The following is a 16,094-nucleotide window of genomic DNA, read 5'->3' on the forward strand; positions in this document are numbered from 1 at the left end:
GATGGCCCGAGTGCAGAGGGAGATCCTGGCGGAGTGGGGCCGGGAGATGGCCCAGCAAGCTGGAACCCGTCCACGGAACCCGCTCCCTTGGAAGAAGACACCGACTGCCTCTGCGGATGACGCGGGAGGACCCAAGGCCGGAGACGGCGCAGAAGAGGGAGCGAGACGCATGGCAGCAGGTAAGGGGGACGCCTATACCCCATACCGGAAGACCGCTTATCTGCCCCAGCTCCCCGTCGCAGAGCCCGAAGGTCCCCCGGCCGTACCCGAGACCGCCATGACACCGCCACCGACTAGGCCCCGACCGGAAGCCGCCGTCGCGACCCCGGTGACGTCACGCGTCGTGACCCGGAGCGTGGCGAAGGAAGAGGAGCCTCCGGCCTGGTCGCAGGGCCTAGCGTTTCCGGGCGCCGCATCCCCAGCAGAGCCATCTACCTCCGCGGAGCCTCCGGCCTGGTCGCAAGGCCAGGTAGCCCAGGGCGCCGCCGTGTTAACAGTTCCATTTACCTTCCAGATGCCCCCGGCCTGGCCGCAAGGCCTGGGTAACCTGGGCGCCCCCACCATCGCGCCCGCACCCGAAACACCAAGGGTGCCATATCTGGGAGAGGACCCCTTCAGCCAGCTAGCGTGGCCGGACGGGCGGCCTTTCATCTGGCCCGAAGAATTCTTGGAACTGGAGCGACAAAAGAAGTTAGGTCCCCTGTGTGAGCCCCTGATCCCGGCTCCAAAGCCCGTGACTCGGGTCTCGCCTCCACTAGAAGAAGCCCAATTCGTGTGGGACCCCACGGGAGAAGATTTGATGGGGTTCACCGGAGAGACTCGGGCAGCTGCAGCTGAACGCACAGAGTGTTGCCGTCAACAGCTGGCAGAGTTTAAGAGAGAACAGGAGGAGAGGCGGGTCAGAGAGCAATGGGCCCAGACCCGCAGCGCGGAGCAAAAGAGTCGGACCAGAAGGGACCCCTGTGCAGCAAATCGTCCCCGTACCATCGGAACGGTAATAAAGTTTAATGCGCAGCATGGGTGGGGCTTCATAAAGGACCGGAACACCATGGGTGACGTCTTCGTTACCCGACGGGACGTCGAGTCCCACCTGCCGGAGGGTCACAAAGGCCGTGACCTCTACGTCGGTGACGAGGTAACGTTCACCCGGCACAAGTGTGCCAAGGGACCTTACGCCCTCCACGTGCATCGCCTGACAGAGGAGGAGTTGCGGTGTAGGGAGGAGGAGCCAGAAGACCCGGACGGGTTCAAGGCTAGAAGGTACTATGACTGAGATAGTACAAAGGACTGTATATAGTTACCTGTCGGGGTACCCAAGTAACCGTGGCTGCTTTAAAGTTTAGTCCCCGTTGGGACCAGTGAACAGTTTAACCCGTGTGTCCCCTACCCAAACCAGGCTGAGGACTGTGAGCAGCCATCCCTTTCCCTTTACTTGGCCGGGGACTGAGAACGGCCAAATTCCCCTGTACATAGTTGCGCTTTCTAAGGCGCCCCCTACTGGTTTTATGAGAAACTGCTTTTCTGTCGTACTTTACCTGGTCACGAGTTGCACGGTGACCAGAGGAGGAAGAAAGAAAGAGACGACGAGAATGTTATTTATATATATATATTTACTGTTTTATATAATGTTTTATATGGTTATGTTTATGAAAAAAAAAAAAAAAAAAAAAAATTGTTGTTTTTGTGGTGTTTTGTCTTACAGCCCGAGGACGTGCTGTGATTTACCAGGGGGGAATGTAGCACCCTGAGGATTCGGCTGCTACAGGGGTATTGCACCTCAACCCAGAGGTGTGATATTCCACTCCCGGGTAAGGAAGGAGTGTGGAACTGAGCTCAGATAGACTGCATGCACTACATACATCCCATTCCAGAGGAGCAGGCCGACGGTACTCCCACTTAGAAATGTGCAGGTACAACCGAGCCTGTTCCTGGCTGGAGTGGGAGGGGGGTGGTACATCCCATGTAGTGTAGGGGCAGATAGGGGGAGCAGTCTGGGTAGTGATAGGAGCTCATTGGGTGCTGGTCACCTGAGCTCACACATAGAGGGATATATAAGGAGGGCACCAACTTAGATCAGGGTCAGACGCTGAGAACAAGTCAGTTGGAGAGGAGAAGGAAACAGCAGCCCTGGAGAGAGAGAGAGGAGAAAGAGAGAGAAAGACCCAGAGGGGGAAGACTGAAGGGACCCAAGAACCCAAATTAGAGCACCGGGTGAGGAGTCAGCAAGAGGGTACCGGAACCCAAGCTGGTGGGGGCAAAGACATTCCCCAGCCAGAGACCGGAGACCGTGGGCAGTGTCTGTCACGGTCACCCACCACATTCACCCTGAAGGCACACCACATGGAGGGTCAGGGAACCCAGGGCCAAGGGTGTCCCAAAAGAAGGCCCGAGGGAGCTGGACCTAGGTGAATCCCTGGTGGGGACGGCTGAAGAAAGGACAGAGGGAGAGCTCAGGGCCACGCTCCGGACTTGTTTGGGGGTTGGCTGGATCCAGGACCTGGTGGACGCAGCACGGCTCGGGTGGTCACTAACAGCTGGAGTGACCGAAACATCAGCAGTAAGTAAACTCCCTTAACTGCATAACCCGAGTCTGTCTTCATTGCCGGCTGCACCGCACCACCACAACCCCCATCCTCTGCGCCTGTCCCCTCTGAGGCTATACCCCTCCCGTTGGGGGTTATCCCACCAAGCTGCACATCCACCATCAGCCTCAGCGGACCCTGCTGCAGCGGCGGCCACAGTGACCGCATCACAACGGGTGGCGTAGTCGACACAAAAGAACTCTTATAACATCAGTAAGGACTGCCACATAACACTTAGCTTGACGCCCTGGGCACGGGACCGGGTCACAGCCGCTCGGAGACTACAACCCCCCATCTGATCCGGTGCCGGGTATTCCCCTCAAAAAGGAATATGTCCCAGGGGGCGCGTCAAATGCACTTGGGCAAATCATCAAGATCCGCTGCTGGCAGCTCCCTGTGCAATTGTCGACCAATGACGTTCCAAATGTGCTTAATGGGAGACAAGTACGGAGACACCGCAGACCATGGTAGCACGCTTAGGCCATGCAGGCTGCTCACAGTAGTACGAACTACATGCAGCCTGGTATTTTTGTGTTGAAAAACAGCTTCTGTGATTCCATAATTTCATGACTTTTCCTCCTTCGAGTTGCAATTTCAATGTTGAGGAGTGTATGTTAAGACGCTCTGATTCCTATTTACCCACGGGGCCAGTGGGTTCAGATTGGGTCTGACAATAATTGACATCTTTTGTGGGTTCACTTTTTAGCACTCACTGGAGAATACAAAAAGATGAGTTTTTTTAGAGTTTCTATTTTCAATACTTTATTGCTGTATGATACAAATTGTAGTAAAACATGAAATAACATTTTCTATTCATGCTTTTTAGGAGACCACGTCTTCACAGTGGTAAGAACACATCATCTGTTACAGTATTACAGTAGATGAGCTTATAAGAAGTGTCTCGTGTGGATTCACATGTGACAGGAGTTTCTACAACTGAAAGTCAGTTTTATGCATCTGAAGGGAGTCATTTTGGAAACAAACACATGGATTTCTGCAAGTTCAATTCAGATAAGTGGAAAGTCACAGAAATTTCTGCAGCATCTTTAAAGTTATGAATGGGGTTTTATAGTTACATGTAAAAAAAAAAAGCTCAATCACAGTTATGCAAATTTCTAATGTACTTTTTCTGATTTAAGGGCCAAGGATATCTTTTCATTTTGTTTTAGTTCTTTGTGTATTATGTGATACAACACATTTCTACAATTGTTTTTTATTTAAAACTTTTAACAATTCTTCTTCTGTAGCTCACATGTATTACAATACATCATAAGCTGCTCAATGCTGTACAGTGTAACTTCCGACAGCCGGCTCTATTCTAAAAATGCCCATCCAAGCTGAATTTTGATCATATCATATAAAATAAAATCAACTCAAATCACACTAGATTTGAGCATAGATGAACAATCAGAAGAGAGAGGGAAGAATGGCCTGTCAGAAATCCCAGCTGTCAGGATTGACACTGAACAGCATCAAGCAGCATGGAATGCAGTGTAATACATCTAACTAGAGAAGAAGAATGGTTACAAATGTAATTAAAACGAGTTGTAGAAATGTACTACATTACATATTGTAGTTCATACTGATGTAGCCAAGTTTAATTTGATAAATAACACACAATCTTGATAACTTCTCTCATAAAATAATCTCACTTAAAAGGATTAAGATAATCTGCATTGCAAAATCCATTGACCGTTGTCATGTTAGGTGTTCGATGACACTTCTTTTGAGCCCTGTTAACCCAGTGCTGTGTCATCTGTTGTCACTGAACACCAACGTCCTTTAAAAATAGCTGATGGCAGTCAAGACTCCCACCAATCTAGTATGGATGGCCTATTTTAAGGACCATCAATTATAAAAACCCAGAGAGCCCTTTCACGGTAAGTGAGTCACGGGACTCCTCTTGGCTCTGATGATTGGTTGTGAGAGCTTTCAATTGTTAGTGACATACGTTGAAAGTGCCCCTCATCGGCATTTTGAGAGGTCATTCTCCTTAAAGAGAATTTATTGGACATTTTACATATGCCCTAATCTAAATCATACACATTGAATATCTCTAAATGGTCCAAAAGGGACCAGCACCAAAGGAAGGTAGTTAAAACTCAGCCTTTAATCGTATAGGATAAAAAATTGTCAGAAAGTGCACATATTAAAAAACCCTAACTGCTTACGCATTTCGGGTAGAATGGTTTTTCTACCTGAAATGCGTAAGCAGTTAGGGTTTTTTTAATATGTGCACATTATGCCAATTTTTTTATCTTATATGATTAAAGGCTGAGTTTTAACTACCTTCCTTTGGTGCTGGAGAATATCTTCTTTTGGACTATTGAGAGCGATTTGACTTGGAAGCCTGTCCAGTGCATACTCTGTGCACCGCACCAAGGCCACAGACTGTCTACCCTGAAAGTTTCCAGGATACTTATCTGTAATTCAGGAGTCGGGAGCTGAACTGACCCTTTTTTCAATTTTTTGATATTAAATAACTGTTGGCCGAACAATTATTCAGTCGGCAGCTCTCTCCCACCTCGGGAGGCCCCATACACACGAGTCGACTTTCAGATGATCCTGCAAATATCATCTGACTTTAGCCCTATGTGATCGGGGGCCTTTACAGGTTCCTTTGCTACCATGATATTGACCTGTGGCTTCTTCTTCTACTTCTTCAGCCCCACCTATTACCTTGGGCTACATACGACCATTTTTGGAGTACATTCTTATAGGGTACATTTCGGTCTCTTTGGCGTATAGGAGATTTGTTTACATCCCTGTTTCTTCCAGTCATCCAGCAACAGAGGACCTGATGAAACATTCAGAGCTGTATGCATTAAATATGTGAGCAATGAATACTTCATGAAGTTTGCTTTGTCTGTGAGTCAGACAGGAACATCAGGCCCCTTATGCAAAGTTTATTGTCTGTGTGGAGATGACAATGGTGTAAAAAGTTGTGTCAAACACTAGTTCCCAAAGCAGAGAGGACAATACAGGGGAATGAATCATCCCTGGAGAAAGTGAAGGTTAAAGTGAGGCTCCACCTTGGATTCTTTAACATTGCCAATAGTGTCAGCAAATATACAATGTATCCCTTTCCTATCTATTTCTTACAGCTTTTGCATATTTTTAAGTTAGTTTTCACTCTTCGGCCTTGGTAATTTCCCTTTTTTTGTATATAGAAACCATCAGAATGCAGCATTGAAAGTACAAAAGTGAAATATAATGCAGGCGTAACAAGATCCGTCAGCATCAGTCAGCCTGCTTGCTGATGTTTTCCAGGCTATAATAAATCTTCAAATAGGTCAAACAAAATAGTAAAAGAGATAGTGAAGATATATTACACGTAGGGAAGATTTCACATTAGCCGACTGTATATCTAAAATGAAGGAACTTTGCCAGCAGACCTAATAAAAAATATTCTAAGAAATCCTTCTGCATCAGCATATAAGGAGCATTGGTTTCTTAAAGGGTGTGTATACTTTTCTAAGTAATATATTTTTTTTATTGCATCCATGCATCTCAAAGATAAAAAGAAGTAATGTTGCAAATAGTTTCCTACCACTTTGTGTACACAGCTCCTATGCTGATCGTCGTGTCTCCATGGTTACAGACTGCAAACAAACTTTGTAACCACCGCCCCCCTAATTTCTGGAAGCAAATATTTCCTAAAATTATAAAAACCATGGATGAGAAGTAATTATAAGGAGGTCTGCACTACAATTAAATTTTCCCTTGCACTGTCCATAGCACAAGTGGTGCACTGTGTACATAGACTTTTATATGTGCAGTTCCTCCATAGCAAGGGCGGTCATAGCAGAGGTAAAACCTGCCCAAGAGGTAAGGGGGCTACTTACAACTCCAAAGCAGCTTTTGTCACAGACACGTAAAGGCCATTGTGATGAAATGGCAACAGGGAGACCCCACAGAATCTCTCCACTGCCACCACTTGTGATGGATCCACACCCTGCCTCCCGCCTGACGTCGCAATTATGTCAGACGGATCACGTGGTACGGACCTGCCCTCTGCACCTACGTGACATTCCGCACCCCCTCGGGGATGAGTGAGGTCAGGTTGGTAGAGTTCTGCACAGACACCCCCTGTCCACACGGGTACAGGAAGGCACCAGGGAGTGAGAAGAGGAGGCCCACTCAGTCACTGACTTGGCACTACACTCGCTCACAGCCCTGACAGGCTGAAAGGCTCTTTCACTAGCTCCAGTGAAGCAGAGCCTGGTCGGCCTGGGAGAGCTGCCACCAGTTTCTCTTTGATATAACGGACTTATATAGGGCTAGAAACCAGCCCGGTAGCGTGTGTTCGTTGGACCAAACAACAGACTTAAGGTTCGTGGATCAAGATAAAAGAACAGCCCAAGGTTAAATTATATATTTACTCGCCTTAGGGGCGCACTAAACAATACACTATATACTTAAGGGTTATACATACACAGTGATCAGAGTTACAAATACAATAGCATTGGTACAAAAGATATAAAGCAGTTATTACGAGTCAATTACAGGTTAGATATAAAGGCTTGGCTTGTGGGGGAAGGGCTGCCACATGGGAGGTTTGAGGGCCTTCTCTTTGTTGTTGCAGGACTTTTCCCACACGACTTGACGTCCCATCCTCCCCAGGAAAAAGACAATGGACCTGGGGCGGATCTTTTAACCTCTCTGGGTCACTCCCTTTACGACCCCCGGGCTGGACCCAGATTTCCACCCCTGGCTTCTCTTAGCTAACAAACTCCCAAAACTAAAATGGGCCATACGTCCTTACTGAACGGTCCTAGGGAGCCGGTTCTGGTGTCATCGAATCCAGCCTGGCCCCTGCTACGCGTGGATACCAAACACTGGGTCCGTAGGGGCCCCTGCAAGGCTCTGCTGGGTATCTCCCTTTCCTTACGTGCTGGACTATGTTTAAATCTAGGGTTACATTCCCCATCCCCTCAGGTTCCTGAAAATCTGTTTGGTTTATCACTGAGAAGAATCATATCCCCATAACTCGGTGTTGTATTATCGTATTTTACACAAAGAGCACATCGTCTGGGGGAAGGGCCGGCCTGCAGCAGCTTCACAGCTGTTGACTGGGGGCTTTTGTCACTCATTGTGTCTCTCAGCCCCCCTCCCCTCTGCTTGAGCTGCAGTGGTGTCGGATTTGCATATGTAGAGCTCTGTAAAACCCGCCTGGCAGTGCACAGTGATCGACAGGGGAATATCTTCACAGCCATGTTCACACATGACTTTTTTTGCAGCGTTTATTTTGCCTATAAAACACAGCTATTTGCTGCATCTTTTTCTACGTCTTTTAGTGCAGATTACATGGGTGATTTGTCCATAGCACATGTTTAATAAAGTTAGTTTCATTCATCAAAAATGCAGCAAAGAAATGCTGCAAAAAACTCAGTTTTTTTTGTTGCAGTGTTTTGAACTTTCTCATTGCTTTCTATGGATTAAAAAATCGCTGAATGAAATGACATGCTGCTGATTGAAAAAACACTGCCGCGCTTAAATTAAGTCAGGAAAAAAAACAAAACAAGCGTGTGCATGAGATTTCTGAAATCTCATAGCTATTGCTGATACTGTAAAACACAGCTTCTTTTTTGCATTAAATAAAAGCAGCCAATACGCCAAGTGTGAACATAGACAATGATCTGCACTTCAATGAACCATATACTGTTCTTGTACTGGGGCCTCCTCTGTCTGTGTCCGCTCCTGCTCTATTGAATCAGATAATGGACATGCACATCTAAACTAACACACATGTATAATATTACATAGGACAGCCTCTGAAATTTATGCCTAAACTGAGCCAAAAAGTTGAAACATTTTTAAAGAATGAAAAGCTACCTGTAGAATTAGACATCTCATAATTTTCCTTTTTTTATTTAGATTGGAGGAGGAGAGGTGCCTGGTTTAACAGATCTAAACCAAGAGTCAAGAATGTATTCTCCATGTACACCAGGTAATACATTATGTGTTTGAGGGAGCTGGGAAACTTACACTAAAAGAGAAAGTGGCAAAATATTAATTTAAACCTCACATGATGGATTTATTATGATAGATAGATCGATCGATCGATAGATAGATAGATAGAAGCATTGCCAAAATGCTATAATGCAGGTGCAAGGCTTTTTGTCACATGCATACCCATTTGGTCCAATATAATACAGAAGAAAAGTAAGCAGGACTACAATTGAATGTGAAAAAAAAGATGGAGAATTTTTTTATTAGCCCATGTGGCAATGTTTCGGTTCCACAACAGACGGTTGAAGAAAGGTTTTGTTGTAGAACCAAAATGTTGTTGACGCGCCCCTGGGCCGTGGGGTACTCGGTAGCTGGGCCGGTCGATGCTGGGGAATGTCACTGTGGCGGTGACTCGGTCCGTGACCAAGGGCAGTCAATAAAAGGGGAAATGAAGTAAAAGGGAATAAAGTTTTTATAGATAATGTTTGTGGCGCCACCTGTGGTATGCAGCTATATGGGGCCGCTGCTGCAGTGCAGATCCTCTGGAGCTGATGGTGACGCAGCAGAGTTGGTTCAGCTCTCCACAGGTAGAGCTTAGCTCCATGTCAGGATGTAGTGATACTATAGGGTAGATGTTGTTTGTGCTGTGTAATGCAGGTGATGGCGCAGATAATAACTCTAGGACACAGTGGGGTGCAGTCTTCAGATTTACTCACAGTTGTCAGACTCCAGGTTACAAGCACCAGTGTAATCTCCCACGCCGTCCTGGGTTCACCAAGGGAGGGATTCAGCAAACTCCCAGGTATTTCAGGAATACTTAACAGGACCCCAGTCTGTGTGCCTTCCTCGGTCGTTTTCCTGCGCTGGCTCTCACCCTCCTGCCCTGCGCCTCGCAACCAGTGTCCCAAGCCGGTAGCCTCGGATTTTGACGGGCAACGTGCAGTCCCCTGAATCCTATGCGGCTACCTTTTTGGCGATATAGTTGCGGTAGTGAGCAGCTGCACCCTGAAAGTACAGTAGCCTCCGGTTCCTAGCTGAGCCTTGTAGTTCTCCACTAGTTAGGGGCCGGTCCCCTCTGCAGCCTGATCCCTCCACGTCCTTGTAGATTCGGGCACACGGGAGCCTTCTGCACTCGCCGTGCCCCTGGGATCCCCTCTGTTCCTGGAGCCTTCCCTCTGCTCCCGTCCTCTTCCAGCCTGTCCTCCTGGGCCTCTCAGTCTAGGCCCGCTCCTCTCTCTCTCCTCCTGAGCAGAGCTCCTCCAGAGCTCCTGCTCCCACTCTTTCTCCTCTCAGACTGAACTGAACTGGTTCCTACAAGATGGTTCCCTTTTTATACTCCTACTGTCTGCTTCCTCCACCCACACCCACTGCATGGTTCCCCCTCTCTCGGCCCCCCCCCTTCCAACCAGGCACAGGGCTCAGCATAAGCCAGTGCATCTTGCCCCACCTGCTGGTCTGAAATGTTGTAGTGTTGGATGCAGGTGTTAGGGTCCCGGGCAGTACTCCCTCCTTACCTGAGAGTGGGGTACCACACCTCTGGGTGAGATGCAGACCTCTGTGGCGACTGAACCCGCAGGGGCGCCACATTGTCATAGGGGCTAATAAAAGGTCCTCCATCTTTTTTTTCATATTCAAATGGGATTCTGATTACTTATCTTCTAGATAGATATAAGATGGATGGATATGAAATAGATGCCTATGAGATGGATGGATGAATGGATGGATATGAGATGGATGGATATGGGGTGGATGGATATGAGATGGATGGATATAAGATGGATATGAGATGGATGGCTATGAGAAGGATGGATATAAGATGGATGGATATAAGATGGATGGATATGAGATGGATGGATATGAGATAGATGGATATGAGATGGCTATTAGATGGATGGATATGAGATGGATTGATATGAGATGGATGGATATAAGATGGATGGATATGAGATAGATATGAGATGGATATTAGATGGATCAATATGAGATGGATATTAGATGGATCGATATGCGATGGATGGATATGAGATGGATATTAGATGGATCAATATTAGATGGATGGATATGAGATGGATATTAGATGGATCAATATGAGATGGATATAAGATGGATGGATATTAGATGGATCGATATGAGATGGATATGAGATGGATGGATAGGAGATGGATGGATATAAGATGGATGGCTATGAGATGGATGGATAGGAGATGGATGGATATAAGATGGATGGATATGAGATGGATATGAGATCGATGGATATGAGATCGATGGATATAAGATGGATGGATATAAGATGGATGGATATGAGATGGATGGATAGGAGATGGATGGATATAAGATGGATGGATATAAGATGGATGGATAGGAGATGGATGGATAGGAGATGGATAGATATAAGATGGATGAATATGGGATGGATGGATATGAGATGGATGGATATGGGATGGATGGATAGATAATAGATAGATAGATGATAGATAGATAGTAGATATATAGATAGATAATAGATAGATAGATACTGTAGATAGATAGATAGATAATATATAGATAGATGATAGATAGATAGATAATAGATAGATAGATAAATAGATAGATAGATAATAGATAGATGATAGATAGATAGATGATAGATAGATAATAGATAGATAGATAGATGGATACATAGATAGATAGATAGATGATAGATAGATTAGATAATGGATAGAGAGATAGATAATAGATAGATGATAGATAATAGATAGATAGATAGATAGATGATAGATAGATTAGATAATGGATAGATAGATAATAGATAGATGAGAGATAGACAGATAATGGATAGATAGATAATAGATAGATACATAGATAGATAGATACATAGATAGATAGATAATAGATAGATCATAGATAGATCATAGATAGATAGATAATGGGTAGATGAATAGATCGATAGATAGATAGATAGATAGATAGATAGATAGATAGATAGATAGAAATGAGGATAGATGGATAGATAGATAGATAGATAGATAGATAGATAGATAGATAGATAGATAGATAGATAATGGATATATGATATATAGATAATAGATGATAGATAGATAGATAGATAGATAGCATGCATTAAAAAGTAACTTAGCTGTTCAGCTCAAAGTACAGCCTTAAACTAACAAACCAGCATCTCTGTAGCTCATGAAATATTGAGTCTGATATTTCCCAGTGTTGTCCGCTTTCCTTGTTGCTACAATAGAATCTAATTCAATGAGTTCATGAAATATTCAGTGGGATAAATAGTGACTGAACCAATGCAGGTAAACACTGACACAGAAATACATTGAATTCTCAGCAGGTCATGTTCCTTCAGTTCTCCAGAAAAACTGCACGTTGTATGACATCATCGACTGCGTCCCGGTAAGACGATGGAAGGAGTTTATGAGGACCCTGGAACTTCCTGACAAAGTGATTGAGATAGTGGAAGTGGAAATCTCTAACTTTCGAGACCAGCAGTATGAGATGCTCAGAAGATGGTGCCAGTTACAAATGGCTTCTCTAGATGCCGTGTACCAGACCTTGGAGAGGATGAACCTATCACGATGTGCAGAGGAACTTAAAGCAAAGATAGAACATTACTAATAATGCTGAAGAAGTGCTAGAAAAGTACAAAGGAGAAACTATGGAATCAAGCACTACATGGATGTTGGCACCATCTTAGATACCAATAACACTTGGTTGGTTGGAAATACCGGTTAGATGTTCATAATGTTAGATGAAGTTGCAAAAACAATATACAAAACGGCACTGGGTTCCGATCACCTGGAACCCAGAAGACAGTTCCTAACATTATATATTGTGTCTAACCCTATACATCATCCAAAAAGAACCTCTGAGGTTCCTTTCGGTGTTGACCTACAGAAGCACAGATCTGCAGTATAGAGGTCATGATCCTGAACAGCAGAATGCATGTTTTTTGTATTTTCCTCCCAAAAGTGTCCAATGTAGGAACTAAAAATCAGGAGCAGTCAGAAGGCAATCAGCCATAATATGCTGGCAAAATAACCTTTGATAAGACAGAGCTTGTGCTCAGATATCAGTGGATTCTTTCCAGTAGATGAAGTAATTTCTAAATTAAGAAATTTTTCAGTAAAGATGCAAGAAACATTTTTCAATTAAAACAAGATCAGCAATGGTAATGGTAACCAGTGGGGATTTGATAACATATGGGAGATTAATAAATAATATCGCTTCATTCATATTTTATGAATTTAAGGCATTTAAAGGGTTAAAGAAACAAAAAGGACAGTATAGGTAAAACAAAGAGTGGGACTTTCTCCTTATTTTGGAGAAAGGTTAAAAAAAAAAGAAAGTTTAGAAATAAGCAGGATGATAATGCTGCCATATAGATCCCACATAATAAACTTCTACAATGCAATAACCCATAATACCAGCCAAAGTTCCTAAATATGAATTCCTATCTGACCCTTGAATGACACAGACTTGTTGCCGTGAAGCCATTGGTGGTGGAAGTCACAGGCAAATTTCCTATGTGCTCTTTTCTAGAATTTTCATTATCCGGCTTTTGACGATAACAAATGACAAAGAAGATTAAAGGGGTTGGCTGGACTTAAGCCCCCGTCACACTAAGCGAGAGCGCTGCTGAGTCACAAGTTTTGTGACGCAACAGCGACCTCAGCAGTGATCTTGGTACGTAGCAGCGACCAGGCCCCTGCTGTGAGATCGCTGGTTGTGTCGAAATGGCCTGGACCATTTTTTGATCGTTGAGGCCCCGCTGGGTAGCATGCATCGGTGTGTTTGACACCTTACCAACGACCTCGTTGGCGACTCAGAACTGAGACACATAGGCATGCATTTGCGTTGCATCGTTATACAGGTCACTACGGGTCGCCGTATCGTTGCTGCATTGTTGGGAAGATCTGACTGTTTGACATCTCACCAGCGACCACATAGCGACGCAGCAACGATCCCTGCCAGGTCGTATCGTTGTCGGGATCGCTGTAGCGTCGCTAAGTGTGACGGTACCTTTAGGCTTCAAGTCTGCAGTCATTCCATGAAACTGCAGACTTGTGAATCCTCACAGCGTGAAGATTCTCCAGTGGCAGCGCTGGGACCATACATGTAGTCACATGCAGACTAGACATGCGTGACCTTGCCCAATGCAAGTGTATTGAGCGAGGCAAGAGATGTCTATACGGAATGTGGCTGGAAATATGCAAATCACATACTTGCCATCATATGAACGCCCGTTCCCGGCGTCGGCACTGGAGAATCCTCACAGAGTGCAGTGTGTGGAGTGTGAGGATTCACAAGTCTGCAGTCATGTAGAGTGTCTGCAAACTTGTAGCCTAAGGTCGGACAACCCCTTTATAGATTTATTGTGATGAAAGTATTATGTTAAACAAAAATGATTCATACTGTCCACATATCGATTGTTTTCATCAACAATACCACCATCAAGGGTAGCACTGGCTCACAAAAAACTAAGTGGATCTTCCGGTGGGCCCAGACTCTTTACCTCGTGTACAGAATAGATAACTGTTGGACAAACAGCAGTGGTGTAACTAGAGTGGCTGGGCCCGGGTGAAAAACCTGGACCCCCACACTCCCGCATATTGGTCAGATGTATGGGTCTTTGTAGCATTCTAAATCCTATAAGGACATATGCATTGCACCCCCTCCCCCATTATGTAGTAGTGTCTTCCATCTTGGCCTCCTTCCTAATTTATATATATCCCATCCTGGTCCACATCCAGCTGAAGTTTGCTCAGGCTTTGGCAAGCCCTCCACCCGCATGGGCCGGGTCACGCCCTTTACGGCCTCGATTGTTATGCCCCTGATAAACAGCTATCTTTTCAGAATCCCCCATTCACAGGAGTACTGCCCTAGTGTTCTCTATGAAAGCAGCGGCAAGATATCTCCCAGAGAACAAGAGGATCGTGGGTCAGAAATCCGACATTCCCGATTCTACTCTCCCTCGACATCATTGTGAGGCCCCTATACACATTGGACTGTAGGACAAAAACTATCACATTTGGAGATGACTTTTGAGCCAATCATTTATTACTTAGGATCTATTTCTTATTAGTTGATTAACAAATAACCAATTAGGATTTTTTTTTACTATATATTTGGTGTATACAGGAATCACAATAAAATTCATGGATGGAGGGAGGTCATTAAAGTCATGTCCTCTAGTATTCCCAAGGATCCCCAGTCTGTCACTGCCTCTACCCATTAGATTCACAGTTTCCCACATTTTTACTACTATCTCAATGTAGCATTGGTTTCATCAGTTGATCTGGATATTTGCTACTGATGGCAACAGAAAGTGTCATGTAAGCTCATCTGTGATTGGCTGGGAAAGTTTTATTCTGTAGTTTTTAGATTATTAGAGATGCAAATTTTATTTGTACCCACATTGGGTGCATAAAATGTCAAAATGATTGGAATGATTATCTATGTGTACAACTGTTCCTAACAAATATAGTTCACGTACATGGCTGAAAATGGGCTATACTAATATCTAATCACTAAGTGGCAAGAAAAAAATCACAGGTGGGTCCTACAGATAATATTTCCACAAGGACCACAAATTCAATACATGGCAACATGATTTCAAAACCTTCAATTATTCAAATTGTACAACAACCACAGAGTGCTCAGATGTAGTATAACCATCTCTTAGCAGAGTATCACAATTTTTTTTAAAATTAAAAGCAAGCCATTTGGCAACACTCATTTCAGGAAATGTAAGAAAGAACACTTTACTTATTATAAATAATGGGCTTTGGTATAGCAGCAAAAGGAATGGATCATCCCTATAGCTTTAAATTCACAAATTTTAGGATTTTATGAAATTTGTTACATTGTAAACACTAGCATCTCAGATTGATAGGTTAAGAGAGATTTTTTTTTCCAATGAAAGACTTAATATCCATAAGACCAAACAATCTTTGGAGTCTCAGGTACTTTATCAAAATACAAGTGCTTCTCACAAAATTAGAATATCATCAAAAAGTTAATTTATTTCAGTTCTTCAATACAAAAAGTGAAACTCCTATATTATATAGAGTCATTACACACAGAGTGATCTATTTCACGTGTTTATTTCTGTTAATGTTGATGAATATGGCTTACAGCCAATGAAAGCACAAAAGCCATTATCTCAGTAAATTAGAATACTTTATAACAGCAGCTTGAAAATGTTTTTAAAATCTGAAATGTTGTCCTACTGAAATGTATATTCAGTAAATGCACTCAATACTTGGCCGGGGCTCGTTTTGCATCAATTACTGCATCAATGCAGCGTGGTATGGAGGTGATCAGCCTGCGGCACTGCTGAGGTGTTATGGAAGCCCAGGTTGCTTTGATAGCAGCCTTCAGCTCATCTGCATTGTTGGGTCTGGTGTCTCATCTTCCTCTTGACAATACCCCATAGATTCTCTATAATAGATTCTCTATGGGGTTAAGGTCAGGCGAGTTTGCTGCCAATCAAGCACAGTGATACTGTTGTTTGTAAACCAGATATTGGTACTTTTGGCAGTGTGGACAGGTGCCAAGTCCTGCTGG

The 16,094-nt window shown here is 44.2% G+C and overlaps 1 protein-coding gene across 1 annotated transcript in view; it reads left to right on the forward strand.

Annotated features, from left to right (window-relative positions):
• TNFRSF25 (TNF receptor superfamily member 25) overlaps window positions 1-15,525 on the forward strand; it is a 108,504-nt gene extending 92,979 nt beyond the window's left edge. The window contains exons 8-10 of the mRNA XM_073656687.1: window positions 3,409-3,428; window positions 8,460-8,532; window positions 11,857-15,525. Of these exons, the coding sequence (XP_073512788.1) occupies window positions 3,409-3,428; window positions 8,460-8,532; window positions 11,857-12,143 (380 nt within the window). The 3' untranslated portion in view covers window positions 12,144-15,525. The remainder of the gene's footprint in view (window positions 1-3,408; window positions 3,429-8,459; window positions 8,533-11,856) is intronic.
• The last annotated feature ends 569 nt before the right edge of the window (window positions 15,526-16,094 follow it).

Source organism: Phyllobates terribilis, unplaced genomic scaffold, assembly GCF_046119375.1.
Source record: "Phyllobates terribilis strain yellow unplaced genomic scaffold, ASM4611937v1 Scaffold_12__6_contigs__length_324123572, whole genome shotgun sequence".
In the NCBI taxonomy this organism is placed as follows: Eukaryota; Metazoa; Chordata; class Amphibia; order Anura; family Dendrobatidae; genus Phyllobates; species Phyllobates terribilis.